The following is a 19988-nucleotide window of genomic DNA, read 5'->3' on the forward strand; positions in this document are numbered from 1 at the left end:
TAATTAAATTTCTTAATTAAATAAAATTGGATATTTTGCAAATTGAAATAAAAAAAAATGCTGGAGACTTTTATTAATATTTCTTTATATTTATATTATTATATTATCCTTAAAATAATATCCTTGAATATCCATTTTTAATATAGATAAAAAAAAAAATTATAAAATATAAGTAATATCATGGTATAGAGTAGATTTTTATTACACTCATATTGTTTTCTTAATAAAAATTTCTTCCTATGTTGGTACTCAATTAATTTTCATCGCCATTTTATTATTATTTTTTTTTTACTTCTAGTCTTCTCATACAGTTCTCAGTTATTCTCTCATTATTAAATACAATTTATATTTTATATAATATTTTCTCACACTTAGAGTCAATTGTAAATTGGTACATTTTTGGGAAATTAATATATAAAACAGTTGGATGTCATAAGAAATTGAGAAGAATATGTAAAAGGTTATAAGAGCAAAAATTTTTAATGTTATAACAGCAAAATGAGATGAAAAAGTAAAAAAAAAAAAAAAAAATTAAAGTCTATTTATACGATTTCATTTTGAATGTAATTTTGTTAACCTGCTGAGGATTTTTTCGGCAGTAGTAGCGGCGGTGGCGGCGACTGAATATACTTAAAAAAAAAAAAACGAATTTTAGTTTAAGAAATGAAAAATTATTAGAAAAATTTTCTTGGAATTGAATTTTTTTTTGTTCCTTTTTTTCTTTTTTTTTTTTCATTCATTCATAATTTTTATTAAAAAAAAAAAATTTCATACGTCTCGATGATTCAACGCGCCCGTGTTCAACGTACGTAGGCGAATTCTTTTCTCCTTTTTTTTGTATTTTCCCTATAGCGACATTATTTAACAATATATGTAAATGTTATCATGTGTGTATTAAGTATGATACACTGAGAAAATTTTTACAAAAACAAAAATTTAAATTAAATTTAATTCGCATTGCAGAAAAATAAATTTTCAAAATTTCATAGAAATTTAAAAATATTTTTGAAAAATTCTGTAGTGTTTGATAAGAAGCTATATTTGCGAAACTATAAAGCACACAACAGCATTAACTCTATAAAGAAAGTTCCATGTACAATAATCCCCAGCTTTACAACACTGTTTACTCTATAAAAAGAAATCCCATGTACATTAACACCACGCTTTACAACACTGTTTAGCCTATGAAAGGAAATTCCATGTACAGTAATTCCTCGCTTACATAATCATTTTTGGGACCGAAAATTTACGATTTTAAGGAAAATGACTCAAAGCGAGCCTCAACAATTCCTCATTTTGCAATTATTTTCTGGTTTTCTTAAAAAAAATTAAATGTTAGCATTAATTTTCATAAATTAAATAATAACATTATTTTTTGGATTTGGGAAATTTTTTTTCAAAATCATAAAAATTCCATTTAAATTTTGGGTTGGATTGGAAATCCTATTGAATGAGAACAAATTAATGAATAAGAATTTTCAAAATAATATTTTTGAATTAAAATTTGAAATTTAATTTTAAATATAAAAAATTTTCAATCTCAATATTTGCATTCCTTAAAATAATTCAATATTCATGGATGTATTTTGAACAAATTCACCTTAAATTGTTAAATAACTCTCTTTTGAATATAAGTAGTAATTAAAATCAGAACAAAATTCTCATATTTAACGAAAGTTTTCAATCCATTACTAAATATTCACGAAAATTCCACGAAAAAATAATTTTAAAATTCCTCGAAATTTTCTTCTGTAATTTAATAGTATTTTTAATTTTCATTTTAGTTTTAAAAGAACAACTTTTATATTTTAGTATACCTAAATTATAATGAAATTTTCAAATAAATTTTAATAATCCTTGAAAATTGAAGAACTCAAAATACTTACAATAGAATTGAAATTACTTTGAATAAACTTCGTTTCCAATTAATATTATGCATGAGAATTAAATTCCGAAAATTTCAATTCATTTAAAGGTATTTTAAAATAATAATATTGGCATTTATTGAAAAATTTCATTTGAATTGAAAAAATAAAACAAGAATTACCTTTAAAATAATTTTTAAAATAAAAAAATTGATGATTTTAAGGAAATAAGTAAAATTTTTCAAAAAAAATGAAGGAACCCTGGTGGTACTTGAGAAAAAATGCCAATCAAAAATTGTCAACAATTTTTACTCTCATTGAATTTAATTTGAAAATCCCTAATTATACATGAGATTTCTTTGAGTGTACATATATAAAATCAAACAAAACTTAAAACAATAAAATAAAATGTCGACCTTTGATAAAGGTTTTCTTCATTATTTTTATATAGCTACATAGACTTTTATTTTTATCTTGAAGAATTTTCAAAATTGAATTCAAGATTCTTATATTTTATATTGAAATCTTATACAAAAAGGGAAATCTCAAAGGAGTTGCTATAGTCAGTCCCTATATAATATCTCGTACTTCTTTTGTTTCAATTCAAATTTATTATTTCATGTATTATTAAAGAAAAATCTGTTAAAAATAAAAATCTAATTCAGGTGACATTTTTTTTTTTTGCTTTTCAATTCAATTCAATTCAATTATAATTTTTTAGCAATGAACTTGAATTTCATATAGCTAGCTATATAATTTCAATGAACTTTTTTATTTGAATTTTCATTTTTGGTATTATGATGAGAAATTAAAAAAATATAATAAAAAAAAATTTTATTCCCATATGACATAATAGAAGGTTATTTTCAAAAGCAAAAAGGATGAAAAAGGACTAGATAATATTCAAATTTAATTTTAAAAATTTTACTCTTCTTATAATATAATTAGGCATTAAAGTGACGATGACTACCAAGTGTTTTTGAATAAAAGGTTGAGAAAAAATATGCTTAAAAATTTGTATTCAATTTTTAGTGATTTTAATATTAGAAATGATAAAAATAAATTTTTATGTAATAAAATTTGGGTAATTACCCACAATAGATCTTGTTCTTTTTTAGATCAATAAATACTCGACATAATCCCAGAACGTGCATCGTAGATACTCAATTTTTAGTGATTTTAATATTAGAAATAATAAAAATAAATTTTTTTTATTGTAATAAAGTGTGCGTAATTACCCACAATAAACCTTCTTCTTTTTTAGATCAACAAGCACTCCGTATTCTCCAAGAACGTATACAGTGGATTGCTCCATCTCCTTACAGATTCTGCAATTGCATTCGACCACTTGTCTTTCAGGGTTTTAGTCAAGTCAACATTGACCAGTCTGGGGACCCGTAAGAATTTTCACGCAATAAATTTCTTAAATCGGTTTTGATCGTAATCAGTCACCCAAAAGACTTTTAGTGTATGAAAGACTCGGAAAATTTCTCTAAGAATCTCATTGATTTCACCTTTTTAATCTCTTTTTTTAAGCCCTCTTCAAATCATCTGCAGGCTGATTCCGATTCCTTACTAAAACATCGGATATCTCATTACCCTCTACGATACTCCGGCACCTAATACAATATAACATAATTGTGCCTGCCTAAAATTATTTAGTCTATCATTCTACTATAAAATATGGTATATGTTCAACGCTATTACCCACCTACTACGAAAGTAATACAGTATAAGTTCAACGCTCCGATAACAGGCTATAAGACATTATTGTACTCATACCTCCTCACAAGACTGAACGGCACAGACATCAGAAAGTGTACGAACTTCTTTCGCCTATATTAATAGTTATCACCGTAATTTTACCCGGATTTAATCTAAGCCACATAGTGCCGCCCAGTCGTTTTTCAATTACACTTATACTGCTAATATACAATGAACCTTTGCTATATATGCAACATATTTTGCTGAAAATATACGAAAAAAACTGGAAGAGAGCAAGAGATATGAAAACAAGAAGTAGTTGGTAGTATTCGACGTCAAAACAAGCAATAGATCCCACTTAAGTAAAGCGACAACGCAACAACACTGATATTGCTTCTTTTGCTTTAAAGCGTAAGTTTTCAAAACAAGATTTTTTCAAAATTAAATTTGTAAATTAATTAAATTTTAAAGTAATATAGAATAGCTAATAATTAATAGAGAAAATTTTATAGGAATTTAATTGTTCTCCCTCCAACTGGTATAGAATTCTTAAAATCTTCTAAATTCTAATAATTCTGTTATATGATTGATATGTGTACATATAGTAAATTTAACACAATTGTTTATCAGTTTCAATGAAATTCTATAAAAATTTTATCACGTAACGTTACCTTCAATGTAAAAGTATGCTACACATATTATGCGTAATAAAATCTTTTATATTAGCTGTAATGAAATTAGAAACCACACAAAAAAAATTGTACTATTTATAGAAAAAAAAAAAAATAAACTGACTTTTATTATACTTAAAATTTTTGCTATTGTGATACTCGGATTTCCTGGAAAAATATAAATTTTTTTCTCCAAATACGTAATATAATTTTAACGCACACACACTTATCGACATATCGATATGAATTTTCCCTTATATAGTTAAATAAGATTTTAATAATCTCTGTTCTGACACATTTATAGTCATTTACTGATAATATACATATGTATGATGCTTATATGCGATCCTGTATACATGAATATATTCAGACTGGTCATTTATACTCAAAATAATATAATTTATATTTTTGAAATCAAATAGAGCCTATCTAATTCTTATCTTATACGTGCATTTGTCTATGCATGTATGGCTACTTATATTTTTAGTTTAATAATAATCCTTCAATCTGACATTATACGTGTATATCATGTACCAAAATAAAATCAAAAAAAAAATCTATATAAGAATCGATAAAGATTAATAATATAAGAACGGATATTATAAGGACATTATAAAAAAAAAATAATAATAATAAGAGCAAGAATAAGAAAATTTTGTTCTTGTACATTTCAACCTACTGCCGTAATACTCCTGTATATATAAATTTTTATATACAAAGAAAATTTATATAACAATATAATGTACAAGAATTTGATTGTAATAAAATTGAATTTATTGGAAAATCCTTGAGACAAATTTGTTGTTTCTTATCATTAAAATTTTATTTTCTTTATTCTTTTCAGTATTTTGCCAGCAAAAAAAGTGATTATTAGTTTCATTCAGTACGGCCATCCTGAATTATATGTTAACAAAAATTTTATATACCCTCTAAACCTAGAAAAGTTATTGTCACTTAAAGTCCCAAAATTGCCATTTTCGGACAAATTTTTATATTGAAAGCACAAACATTATTTAAATTTCACAAACGTAGCAAAGCATAGTTAAAGATTAAAATGACAAAATAACCATTAAAATTAATCATAATATAGAATTAGCCTTGTTTTACATTACTTCCCTCCCGCTATTAAGTATTTTCTCTGGAATTCGGTAAAACTTCAATTTTAGCCACCTTCTATTTCCGAATTTGCAAGCTTATCCAAAACAAAAAGAAATTAATGTGCTTCCAACAAAAAAAAATTGTAATTAATTGTCTTATAACTCTCTTAATTACTCAGTGGATTCGACCATCATATTAACGCTTCTTTTAAAATTATGATTATTCCCCTAAAAGTATGCAATATTTTATATTGATAATATAAAATATTGCAATAATATTTGGTATGTTAATGAAAATATAGTAATTTTACTTATTTAACGCAAAAATACTGCTTTACAAACCACTGGTATTATCCAAATTTATTTTTTTCATTATTTTCTAAATTAATCGATTTTATATGGAAATTCGATATTCCTGCTAAAAATTAATACATAAGCTTATAAATTATAAAGTTATCTTTATTTAATTTGATTTGATAGCCCGGATAATTTTTATTTTAGATTTTTGATAATATTTTTAATGCCTATAAAGATTACAAATTTATGTACATGATTTCAATTTAATTTTAATAGTTTAACATTTTGTATAAATCTTTGTATTGTATAAAAATGAAATGCGTAAATAAATTTTATACGCATTCAAAATTTTCATGCCCATATTGTTTTATTGTTTGCTTTTCTTAGAAAAATAAATTTTATTCATGTTTGCCAGAGATTTAAACTAATCTCGAATATATGGCAATTAACAAAAATTAGAATTCAATGACCTATTTTTGTTTTTCATTTAAAGCCATCACATTTAATTTATATAATATAAGGATATTTATATAGTTCCGAAGTATTAATTTTAAAATAATATTAAATAACACTTTAATATTAAAGCAAAAAATTTTAATGTGTTCCTGGATAATGTCCTTAAAGACGTGTTCTAATTTGTATTGGCATTCTACGGCTCACACAAGAAGCACACACATCATTAAACAGAAATAAATCAAAAAGTTTTAAGAAAAATTTTAGGAAAACGCAATGATCTGTGATCTGAAGTTGCCAAAAATTTAAAGAAAATTAACTAATAAATTTTAAAAGTACATGTAAATTAAAAAAAAAAATTGCATACTTTTAGGCAAAAATATTTAAAAAAACGTTTCCATTTTATTTTCTTTTTATAACTTGTTTGAAATATAAACCGGACGATTCAAAAACAAATTAAGAGCCATACACCATCGGGTAAACGATCGTGTAATGAGTAAAAATTTTTTTTTTTGGAACGTACTGTTAAAACGGAACCGTTTCAGTGCTGCAAAGATTTTAAGAAAATTTGATGAATCCCTCTGTATAGGTACATGCATACAAACCCATATATACGTATATGAATGCAAGTATATACATACTATAACACTCTTCAAAATTTTTTGTACATATTACATAATAATGACCAAGGACTATTTTAAATGAACACATGGAAATATTGTCTAAAATTGATTTAATTATTTTCCTAGAATTAAACAATAATTGACTAAATCTGATAATATAGCCCATATGTCATTTATATAATAATTATTTTATTAATTAATTTTTAAAAGTGTGTATAGATTTATTATGTGCATGTGTCGACAAAAATTAATATGATATTACTTGCCTACGGTTAATTATCAAAATGAGACAAGACAAAGAATAATAAAGGAAAATTTTATTTTCTAAAATAATTTTTTAGCTTATAGGCATATTATAATTTTTTAATTAAGTGCTAATCATAGATTTATTTCGATTTCATTAGATTATTAATAGCCTAATAATATGCAATTCCTATTATTCTACATTTTGTGTTATAACATAATATTTTGCATTTCTTTTTTTTGCTAATTTAAGTGTAATACAAGGAAACATTCGACTAACAATAAATGTTAACGAAATTTTTATATTCTTTTTATAATTCAGGGTTCGGTAATATAGACCAGACTCATTTTTCATATTTTGCTCAACATCAATTTACATAAAATATTGAAAGAGACACATACGCTATATGCAGTACATATGCAGTATAACAAAATGAAGTACACTTTTCTATATTACAAAAAACTTAAAATCCCATAAATATTCATAAAATAAAATAATATAATTTAAAAATATTGTCTCTATCCCTCTCTCTCATTGTCTATAACGTCAATCTCTATTTATGTATATCGTATATATGTTCAAATGTATATCGTATATCGTTGTATATCGTATATTTGTAAAAATATATTAATGTACATAAATTATTATTATTAAAATGTAATATTTTATTTGAAATGAAATCTGATGAAGTAAAATCAAAAAATTGTAAAAATAAGAATTCTAACAGCACTTTTTACTCATATATTCTATAAAGCAGGGGAATTGAAGTCTTATGAAAAAAATATGGCAACAAAAAATAGAGAAGAGAGGAGTGAGAAATGCGAAGTAATTGTTTCTAAAAATCAGTCACCACACAAAAAAAACAAGAATACTGCTGACATACAAAGGAAAGAAAGAGAATAATTGAAAACAAAAGTTATTTTTCTCATTTTTTTTGGGTTTTTTTTCTCCTGTTTTTTTTTGCTTATTTTAAGATCAATGTCCTTAACAACAAAATGCTAAAATATTATCAGGTATTTAGATTTTTTTTTTCTTTATATTTTTTTTTTTTACCTTGTTTTTAACTAATTTTTACAATTTCAAAGGAAATTCCTTAATAGCTTTATGATGTTATTTTCAACTTCAAAAAAAAAACAAAATTTTTTTTCCATACTCATTTTATTTCTTTGTAGCATAGTCTAACCAAAGATTGTAAAACATAAAAAAGAAAAAATATAAGAAAGAATAAGTCAAATAAAATAATAGGATCCTTTTGAATTTTAAAATGATTTTCTGAGAATAATAATTTGATATTTAAGAATTTGTTTTTTTTTCACAAAAAAAAAGAAAGTATGAGTGACGTAATCATGAGAAAATGAGGGAAGAGAATCATTCAGAGATTTTAACTCCAGAGTGCCGAATTTCAAAAGTGCGATATTTGACACAATTCGATTCGTAAAAGTGACGCACGGGTGTCCAATAAAAAAACTTAATAATTCGACACTCGAAATAAACTTCAACCAGTATTAAATGCAAAAATCACCCTTCTATACAAATCAATTTCTTTTAACAAAAACGAGACTCGAATACATTTAAAAATTATAAAATCATTTCTACTCTTTTATGGTTTGCTTCTGATTACATTCATAATGTTTCTAAAGAGAAACAACCCACATCTACTCTATTACAACTAATTTTAATAAATTATATCTTAATTTTTTTTAATAATATATAAGACATCTAAATTTATCCTGTGTATTAACATTATTAATTATTATTGTATTTATTTTAATTAAAATTTATTGAAACTAATTTGTTATGTCATCCATTTTAACTACATACATATTAATATCGTCTCTATTTCTCTCTATTCTTCTCTCTCACACTCTCCACTTAAATTTACTTTTCACCCCATTAAACTTTTGATATTTGCACTTCATTTGCAAAAAAAAAAAAACTATAAATAAATAAAATAGCCATAATTTCTTTATCTCAAAATTTCTTAACAATAATAACATATACACACAATAATAATATACTTCTCTTTCTATACGTATGTATGTCAAAATTTACTACAGCAAGCGAAAGTCAAAAAATATTCTTAACTATTCAATAAATACGAAAACAATAATTCATTTCATTTTTTGTTTCTTTTTTGGCCTCTCTAATTTTTCTTGCCTACATTCATTTTATTTTCATTTCCCACGATAACATTAACAACAACAACATTTGTACAATTTTTATAAAGTAATTGAAAATAGAGAAAACGATCTGTATGGTAAAACTTCTGTAAAAAAAAAAATTAAATTAGAAAGAATTCAAATGACAAAATAATTTCTCTTTCTTCACTGTTATGTTTCTCTACTGTTATTATGACATTGCTTTTGCTTCTTTACCATTATGAAAGGCAGAAGTGAAAACAATTCTATTACTCTACTACAGTACTACACTTCTTCCACCATTCATTACAAGAATAGTGAGAGGAGTGAAAAGAGAAAACAACAGAGAGAAAAATAATAAAGAAAATAAAAAAGAGTGGGATTTATCAAAAAAAAAAGCACAAGAATCCCACATAATGTAATATTGTTGCTTAAGGTAAATAAATAAAAAGGAAAATAAGGATAATGTTCTAATAAAAATGGAATTTGAAAAAAAAAGCAAAAATGATAATAGTGAAATGATAAAAAAAAAATACGAGACTGACCTAATCCAGTTAATGGTCTATTTTGTTGCGTGTAATTTTTTCTTCAACAAAAAAGAAAAAAATCCTTATAACAAAAGCCGAATTCCGAATTCGTTTTTGTGTAGGAAATAAAAAATATCAAACAAACAAAAAAAAAATTTTTTTTTTTACATTTCTGGTTTTCTACTTTTGCCTTTTCTATCTTAATACAAAAACTTTATCATAAATAATTCAAAACAACAAAAACGGAAAAAACGAAAACCAACGAAAAAAAAAAAATTGAAACTCAAATTTATAATAAGAATTTACGAAACCAAAAATTTTGTAACGTAATTTTGCTTGTACTAGTGCGTATTTTATATATTGTACTTTTATATAATGGTATGTATGTGTGTATATAAATATTAAATACTTACGTTGAATGTAAATCCCTATAAATTGCTTCATCTGAATGACTTCTTTCATTTTGTGACAGCTGAACATTAAAACCCCTACAATTGTAAAAATGAGAAAAAAATTATTATTTTTTTTTTTTTATAGTTGTGTGTAGGTGTGTTTAAATACGTTAAAATTACGATATAATAAATATTTATGTAAATATTAATGTAATTGATAAACTAAAGAATTTTAAGAATTGGTATTTAATAATAATTTTTTGGAAAATTTAACTTCATTTTATAGATAATTGGCAATGCTGTTTATTATAGGGATGATTGAAAACAAATGGTCGTAAAATAATAAAGAAAAATGATTAAATATTGTGTGATCAGCCTCATCGGTTGTTAAGTCTCATATGTCAGGTGCATGGCAGAGAATTGGCAGAGTTTAATAAATTCTTTAGTATATCAAATAATCATACCTAATTAGCCTGATTTCAATATTTTAAACTCATATAAGGCATATTGGAAGAGCGTTAAGTCTCATACAGATTACAGATACAAACGCATACAGATTTCTAATGCTAGATTAATTTAGAATACAATTACTTAATATATGTCATATAATTTCATGAGTAAAATTCATTAGTTCTAAAAAAAAAGGGCAATCTTTAATATTAAATACTAAAAAAATATTAATGACTCTACAATTTTTATATAAGTATGATTTTAAATAATTAAAAGAAAACCCAAATTTTCACCTCTAATCTAATTTATAATGAAAATAATTTTATGTCATAAAATAATATTATGTATGTATGTACGTATGCGTGTATATTTTAAGGATAATGAACATAATTTGACATTAATAGGCAACAAATTCTCTTAATATTTTTTTGTTACTTTAGTTGTCATTTTGTTTTTATGTAAATTTCAAAAATGAAACAAATTGTTATCATTATCATATTTTTTTTTGGGTATTTGTTTTTCTTTTCTTCCTCCTTTTCTATTATGATTATATTGTCCTTTTATTTACTTATTTTTAGAACGACAAAAAAATTAGAATTTGCAAGCAAACGTGCCTATTCGTTTCAGTATGTCCGCCAAGTATATAGTATGGTATTTTATTTGAGATCAATTAAATTTCCTTGTTCTTGCACCTTAGAAAGGGCCAGTTACCACAAGTTTTACAAAATAATTGGCATTCAGTCTGATATTTCTCCAACATTCAAAGGTTCATGAAATTACTATATCGTTCCCACAATGACAAACGCACGAATTTACCTAATCTATCTACTAAAATCGAGTGAATATTACAGTAGTATTCGAGTATTATATAATTTCTTCATTTTGGTGACTACCTGCGTAAGTTTCCAAAAAAAAAAAACTAGAGTAATTTTGCACAAAAGTATAATTTGGGAATGATATGAGTAAAAACGTAACTGTAATCATACTCTCATCTAAAGGTAGTATACTCTCATCTATACTGCAGCTTATTCTGTTTATTAAATTATTAGATGATAGTATTAATTATCGTAAAAAGTTCGATATTATTATTGTAAACACAAACCAATTCATACAAATGATTCGTGTCTATAATAAAATTTTTAGAATATTTTACGACAAAATGTCGTATTGATTTCTTTATTTGATACACAGAATCCCCACTGTTATTAAATTAAATTTTTGCGGTATTATAAAATTTTTTGAATACTATCGGTTTAAGATTCCTCCTAAAGTTATGCAAATTTATAAGGAAATGAGTATTACTTCAAAATTTGATTATTTAGCCCTTAAATTTTAGTAATACAAGTTCAAAACCATGGTGGAAATGTGCCATTTTACAAACCGTACATTTGATTAACTACTTTTTTATTATACACATTAAAAGTAGAAGACAAAAGCCAGTCATATATAGGTGACAAAAAAAAACAGGACTAGAAAAGTTTATGACTAAAAAAGAAAAAAACTTGGTGATTTATTTTTCCATTTTTTTCTCCCGAAAAATTCTTGAATTATGCAAACTATATTGAATTGTATATGAGGGCGTATACCTATAGCAAAAAAAAAAGAAAATCTCATTATATTTAAATTTATATTTATCATGAAACTTAAGTTTATATTTATAATTAAAAATTACACAGAAAAAAAAATTATTTTCACATTTCTACATTTTTTTTTTCAGCAAATGAATTCGTCCTCGTTCATTTTTAGTAAAAAATTTATCTTGAAAAAAATTTTTTCTTTGATATGGAAAATTCTATTAATTTATAATTTTATTTACAGGATCTACTTATTTCTATTGTATTTTTAGAATGATATTAATATTCTCTATATATTTTTCATTATTTTCATTTAAAAATAGAAGTTTATAATGTTTGATTTATTTTTGAAAATTTTTAATACCAATTTCTTTTTTTCAAAATGCCATCCGGTTTTACATGTAATTTTAAATTTTAGTGCAATGTAGGAAGTGATAAATAATATAATATATCCTTATATTTATAGAATATCCTTGTAAATCACCTTAAAAATTTTAACAGAGCTTTTAAAACTCTAATTATATTTATTTGCTTGCAATATAGAACAAAGGAGTAATTAAATATATTAGAAATGAAATTTTTATTATTAGAAATTTTTCAAAAATTAAATTTATGATTAAATTTAGCTTAAGGCTTTCAAGGAAATCAGATTATAGATCAGATATCGATCATATTATCATTATTCTCTAATATTACTATTAACAGTTTCTTAGCACTTCTTATAATCGCAATGTTTCTCACACAACTGACACAATGTTTTGCCACTTTCACACTCCATTTCGAATACTCAATTTCTCTAAAAAATTCAAAGAGAGAATGAGATAAGAGATATATGAATAGAAAAAATAACAGTATAGCTCAACATACTACATAATAGAGTTGAGCGGATCATTTCTGATTCTCAGAATTAATATTGAGAAAATACTGCTGACATACAAAGTTGATAAGTTGCTGACGATCAAATTCTCATAAAGCAAAAATAAAGCAGTATTAGTGAAAATTAAAAATAACATTTATATAAGCAATTGAAAATTTCTTGCAAAATATTAAATAAAATATCAAAAACACATTTACATTTCATTGAAAATTAAATGAATAAAATATGAAGGAAAATGAAATTTAATAATAATTTGAAAAGAAAACAAAAAATTTTTAAGAAATAATTTTTTTTTTTAATATTCCATTAAAATAATAAAATTTTATATGAAAAAAAAAATTTAACAAAATATGATTTTATATAAATTAAATTAACTTTTAATTTCCAATTTATTAAATAAAATTAATAAACATGCTTGTTTTTAAATAATATTATTTACGAAGGCGCAAATTAATATTTAACATGGAAATTTACCTTTGAAATAAGTATATACAAACACAATATAATGTAAGCCACTTATTTACATCATGGCGAACATACGAGGAGGATGAGCGGGGCGCTAACGATCCCTGCTGGAGTGACAAGAAGGAAGAGGAAACGGTGGCTCATCACCTGTTCCCATAATCAGCTTTGGCACGGGTGAGGTAGAAGATTTTTGTATTTTCTTATGCGGGTTACAGACCTGGCCAATGCATATGCCAGAGATTTAAACCGATTTTGCAAAGGACTCGGGTCTATCTGGTCAAAAAACACGCACGCAAACATTTTTTGCCCGATATTCTCTAATTCTCTCTTAACAAGCAATCTTTCTACATAATTTCTTATCTATATTTACAATTAAAAATCCTCTTAAATATTACAAAAAAAATATTTTAAAATCTCTACACAAAAACATCGAGTATTGTAGAATTTCTCATTTATCTACCGAAAGCAATTTAAAAACATTTCGACATTCCCTTTCGAAATTGTTCCCCTACATTCCAAAATTTTAAATTAATTTAATTAAAATTTAATATTCTTTCCTCTTCGAGCAAACAGAAACTCTTTTTCTTTCCTTTTTTTCAAAATTTAACACCTGAATTTAAATGATATATTAGTGTCAAAAATGAATGTCATATTTGTATCAATCAAAATATACAAATTGCCATCTCTACTTTCATAATTTTTTTTATCATTTTCTTTCACTCTTTTATATACAAGTATAACACATAGCACAACAATATATACTTGTCTTCTAATTTTCATAAACTTTTATGTATACACAAGAAAATATAAGAAACTTAATCAAAAGGAAACCATTTATTTAATCGGTTAGGGTTAACACCTTTACACTTCATTAACATAACAGTATTAAATTAACAATAGTAAATTTACTTATACATTCATCTATAATAGAGAAGGGAGAGTAAAAATTTCAAGTTAGCATAATTTTATTCTAATATTTTTGTTTACTTTTGAAATATGTATATAATATTTCTTTGTTATATAAGATTCTTAAAAGTAAATAAAATTAAAAATAGAATCTACAATAAGGGTCAGTTATGAATTTTTAAAATTTGTGTGAAAAAAAAAAATATTTTAAACAAAATGAAATTTAACCTTTATTAAGAAGAATATTTTGAATTTTTCAAGTAAACACAAGTATATAAATAAGTAAGTAATAAGTAATATAAGCAGATTATAAGTGAAAATGGGAGATAAAAAATAATTAAACTTAGAACAGTATACAGCATTGAACAACAATTTGAAATTATTACTAATTCTTTTTTGACAGATTTAATGCTAAATTTAGCAAAATTTCACTTCTTAGTAGCACTATAATGCAAACTACGGTTGCCATATGAAGAAAATAATAATTATTTTCAATTACTTAGCACAAAAATTAATTTTCAATATGAAATTTCAATTTTCTAATTTTGCTGATTTTATCTTAATTTTTTTTTTTTTTGACAGATTATAATGCCAATTTTAGCCGAATTTTTCTGATATTTTCATACTTTGCCGTATATGACGACTATTATGGCCGGCAGGTGTTTGCCTTAATTATATTAAAATTTCCTTATATCTTTAGAAACAAGAGAATGATAAGGATTTGAGTTTCGAAAATATTTTGAAAAATATTTTTAGCAGAAAAACAAAATATTTTTACTAATTTTAAAAAAAAAAAATCTGCTAAATCTCAGTACTTCATAAAATTTTTTTAGACCATTTTTTAAATTTAAAATAAATTATTTAAAAAAAATCAAATAGAAAGTCAAATATAATAAATTAAGCAAATTTCATTAAATAAAAAATTTTTCCAGCCAATTTCACATCAAAGACGGAAAATTGCAAACAAGGGGAGAAAAAAACAAAACTGAAAAAAAAGATCATTCCCATTTTTTTTTTCAACACATAACATTAAAGGCGTGTTGACAATTTTTCAACTCACTCTCACTCTCTGTCCTCGCATATTAAATTACAATATAAATATCTTGTGTTGTATGCATATATTTAAGTACTTACATTATTATAACAAAGTCGAATGAAAGTATATAACAAAAACAATCATAATAATGTTTACGATAATAAATTATGTATGTGCATATTTGTGTAGGTGTTTGAATGTTTTTTTTGTTTTCTTGTACTTGTGTTTTTATTCCAATGTTCCTGAACAAAAAAAGGAAATTGAATTTCCTCGATCCTTTTTACATTATAGTGTTATACACACACATATTAGAATCGTAGGAAGAAAAATTAATATAAAGAATATAAATTTAGGTATAAATGTGAAAGAACAATAATATTATAGAATAATAATGTATATATAGATATAGTATATTTTAATTGAATTTTACAATTATTCTATAGTTATTTGTGAACACAGGTACAATATCATAGCCTGTTAATTATGTAAATTATTCAAATGTGTTGAAGGTGGATTGCAAAATATTAATTTTATTATCATACATAAATAATTGCATATGTTTATTTAAGGATATGTTGTCGGATTTAATATTGAAGTATTTGAAAGAATAGTTATTTTAAAATAATTTATTAAAATTAAATAAAGGTTCAAATTTCGAACCTAAATTTTGGGATGTTAGTTCAAATTTAGTCACATATTTGAGTTAGACAACAAATTTTTACTAGAAATCTTATACAATATTTTGTTATATGATGCTGGATCCAAAAATGCATCATAAGTTTGTATAGAATAAACTTCCGCATAGACGAATTAGCGAAAAATTGGCACGAAGATTTTAAATATTATATGAGGAATTCAAATATTCCAATAAGACCCAGGTCAAACTTGAAAAAAATTATAAAATTTTTAAATTAAAATTTCAGTAAACAAAAAACTTAATGCAAAAATAATATTCCAAATTAACTGACTCAAATAAATATACTTATAAGTTAATTGGGCAAAAATAATTATTATATAACCCAGTTATTTTATGTAAAACCCAATAATAACATTGAAATATTCTCTTAAACTCTTAAAAATCAATTCAAAAATTTTAAAAACAATAATTTTAAAAAATTCTTTTGAAATTTTAAAATTATTTTTATTAAATTTTTTTCCAAATATACTCATAATTCTAAATTTTCATTTCCAAATAATTCATTGTAAACAAATTACTTGAATCTATTTTCTCATTTAAGAAATACCCAAACAATTTTCAAATTTTTCATATAGGAGAAAACCAATATAATTTTTTTTGTAAAAATCATTCTAATATAAAATATTTTTTTTTTTTTTTTTTTTTTTATTAAATTAATTATTTTGAATACGAAAATTTTGTTAAAAACAAAATACTAGACAAACATACTAAAATTTTACATTCATAAATATAAATTAATAAAAATTCAAGATAGAAGAAGAAAATATTAATAAACGCCTACATATATGCAATAGAACCATATGTTATTGTACCAAAACAAAAAAAAAAATCTGATGTGGTCAGCACATAACCGACCGCAATGTGTATTGTCTAGTTAAGTGAAAGTGTTACAGAATATTATAAAAATGTCTGTTAAATACTTCTTTCCAATTTTTAGGACATTAGTAAGCTTATAGTTAGCATACCTAGAAAAATGTAAATTTGGCTCTTAGTAGAGTTTCGCTTTGTGTTACCCGAATTCCCTGAAATGCTCGCCATTTAGTTTCGGTAACAATCAGAACTCAAATATCAAATTTCAAGAAACTCCATCAATTCGTTCCGTAGATATGGTGAAAAATGTAAAATCGGCCCGCAGATCAGTTTTCGAGCCCTGATCTTTCCAAAAAATTTACATGTTCATTGTTTTAATACAAGGAATTCAAATATTAAATTTCAATGAAATCGGTTGATTATTTCTCTTTATATACACAAAAATGTATATTTGGCCCGTAGTAAACGTCCAGTTGCTGACGCCTGATTTCTTCCAAAAGTTAGGAGGTTTCATCGCCGGTAGAGCAAAACTTATATATGAAATTTCAAGTAAATCGGTTGAATATGTTCTTCAATATGCTCAAAAATGTAAAACAGGCCCGCTAAAAAGTGCAGTTCCCGAGGCCTGATATATACCAAAAGTTGATCGATCCGTGCCATGGTGGAAATAAACTTACATATAAAATTTCATCAAAATCGGTTCAGCCGAACTTGAGATACACGCGTGCACACACAGACCGACAGACCGACAGACCGACAGACCGACAGACCGACAGACCGACAGACCGACAGGTTGCTAAAAATAGTTTATTTACACTTCCCTACTATGGAGAAGTACGTTCCCACCGAAAACTCGATATGCAAAATTTGTTGCCATCACATAACCTACCTATTGTTTACACAATACGGTCGGTAACAAAATTTTTATTATTATCTAGGATTTTATGACAATAATAAAATTGGATTTTAAAATAGCAATCAATTTCCAGCAAAAAAATTCTAAATATTTGTTACGATATATATAAAGGATAAACAATATAAAAAATTTTATTATAGAACGTACGTGATATAGTCATATATGCGATTGTATGTGACGTATAGTATAATATTAAAAATGAATATAAAATTTGATTAAGATTGAATGACGGCCATAAAAATAAAAATATTTCAATTGAATATGTTTGTTTTAATATAAGGAATTTCGAAATTTTGAATAAGATTTTTAACCCTATACTTGTTTTCTCAATAATTTTCAAAACTGTAAGAGATGAGTTAAAAAATTTTCAGGTTATGGAATTTTTTATTATACTTATTCAGAGGATTTAATATTATTCTCCCATTCTCATACTTGTTTCTCAATAATACGGCCGTGTTAATGAAAACTTTATTTCTAAATATTAAGTAACCTGTTTTAATATTAAATTTCTTTACATAATAACAAAAAAAAGTCCCATCAAAAACAGCTGCTTTATTTTAATTTTTCTTAAATGTATAAAAATAAAAATTAATTAAACAAAATATTTAACCCTTTAGTTACTGAATTATGTAAATAAAATAAAATACAAATATTTTACGTGATTTCAATAACCCTAACATCCAGATTGAAAATCAAAAATTCACATCAAACTGAAATGTATTAAAAATACACTAAAATTTTATTTGGCAATAAATTTATTATGAAGTTTAAGAATTTAAGAATGTCATACACTAGAACTACTTTTCTGGACTCTGCCTGATACAGAACAAAACTGCCAACTTTCGTAATGGAAATCAAACATGGTGTCTGAAAATGGATAGAAATTTCAGGTTAAAAGAATAAGTTATCTTAAAGTAACCCGTGCAACGAAAAGGGTTAATAACAAACACTCCCATACATTCCAAATAAATTACGTTTTTTCATTAAAATTCTTGAATTTCCTAAGCATATTTTTAATTTCTTGTAGAAAATATTGTATTTTTTTTTAATTAGGATTTATTTATAAATTTATTTCAAAAGAATAGAACAAAAACCTAACAGATATTAAGATTAGGGAAAAAGGACAAATTATTGGCTTATAAAAGATAAAAAATTTGAATGAAAATTAAAAATATTTTTTGTTATTTTAATTTAAAAAAACAAGAAAACAAAGCCTCTTAAGGACCTCTTTTCTTTTTTTCTTTTATATTTTTTTATTTCACAATTTTAAACCATTCTTCACCTTCTGTTACCAAAAAAAATTTTATACCTTTAAAGTCAATATTTGAATATTTGAGTGTATATCTGACCTTTCTCTTCTCTATTATAGAAGGGGACTAAAAATTTTTAATTCTTTTATTCGACTTAACTTTATTAAATATTTCCTTACATAATCATTACAAGGATATTTTAATTGACCCTAATCTAAATGAGGCACGTTTTAATTAAAAAAAGAAAAAAAAAAATCTTTGATCATAAAGTGCTTTTTCTTATTAACACCTATAATGAAAACAAAACGAAAAGAAGATTCCAAGAATTGAAAAGGAGAAATAAAAACAAAAACAACTAAAAAAAATAAATAAATAATTCTAACCTAAAATAAAATTAGATTGTTTTTGTGTAAGCCTCTTTATATAAAGAAATTCGAAAAAAAAAATCTACTCTTTCAATGCATAAATTATAAAATATACTTTTAGTCCTTATTGTTTTTGTCCCCCCCCCTCCCCAAAATATAGTTGACATTTAAATGAAAAGAAAAAATGTTATTTTTAACTCAGCACACTTTAATTTCATTCCACTGAACAATTTTATTTTTCTATTAAAAAATAAAATGGGGGAAGGAGGGAGATATAACAACGACGACAATTATCAAGATGAAAAAATTTAATGTAAAATTCATAAGACGGGGCCGCCAGATTGTCCATTTCCCCAATGATGTTTAAACGTGCTAAACAAATAAATTGGTACTAGTGTTACAGAAGAGCTGCAGAAGAGATGGTGAAATTTTTTTATATAAAATTTTTTATTCTCAAAAAAAAAAAAAAAAAAAAAACAATTGGCCCCCAATGAGGGCCCAGTTATTCCTAAAAACTAATTTTTTCCAAAAAAAAAAAAAAAAAATAGTTTATTTTATTGATTGAGACGAGGCTTTAAAATTCAATTGAATTAAATATTTTTCCTAAATTTGCTTCAAAAATATAATACTG

At 24.3% G+C, this 19988-nt stretch overlaps 1 protein-coding gene across 3 annotated transcripts in view; it reads right to left on the reverse strand.

Annotated features, from left to right (window-relative positions):
* LOC129607646 (protein vav) overlaps nt 1-19988 on the reverse strand; it is a 146310-nt gene that overhangs the window by 21701 nt on the left and 104621 nt on the right. For all 3 annotated transcript variants that reach the window (XM_055518782.1, XM_055518781.1, XM_055518783.1), the window contains exon 4: nt 10033-10107. In XM_055518782.1, the coding sequence (XP_055374757.1) occupies nt 10033-10107 (75 nt within the window). The remainder of the gene's footprint in view (nt 1-10032; nt 10108-19988) is intronic.

This window comes from Condylostylus longicornis, unplaced genomic scaffold (genome assembly GCF_029603195.1).
Source record: "Condylostylus longicornis isolate FDR11 unplaced genomic scaffold, ASM2960319v2 ptg000028l, whole genome shotgun sequence".
Lineage (NCBI taxonomy): Eukaryota > Metazoa > Arthropoda > Insecta > Diptera > Dolichopodidae > Condylostylus > Condylostylus longicornis.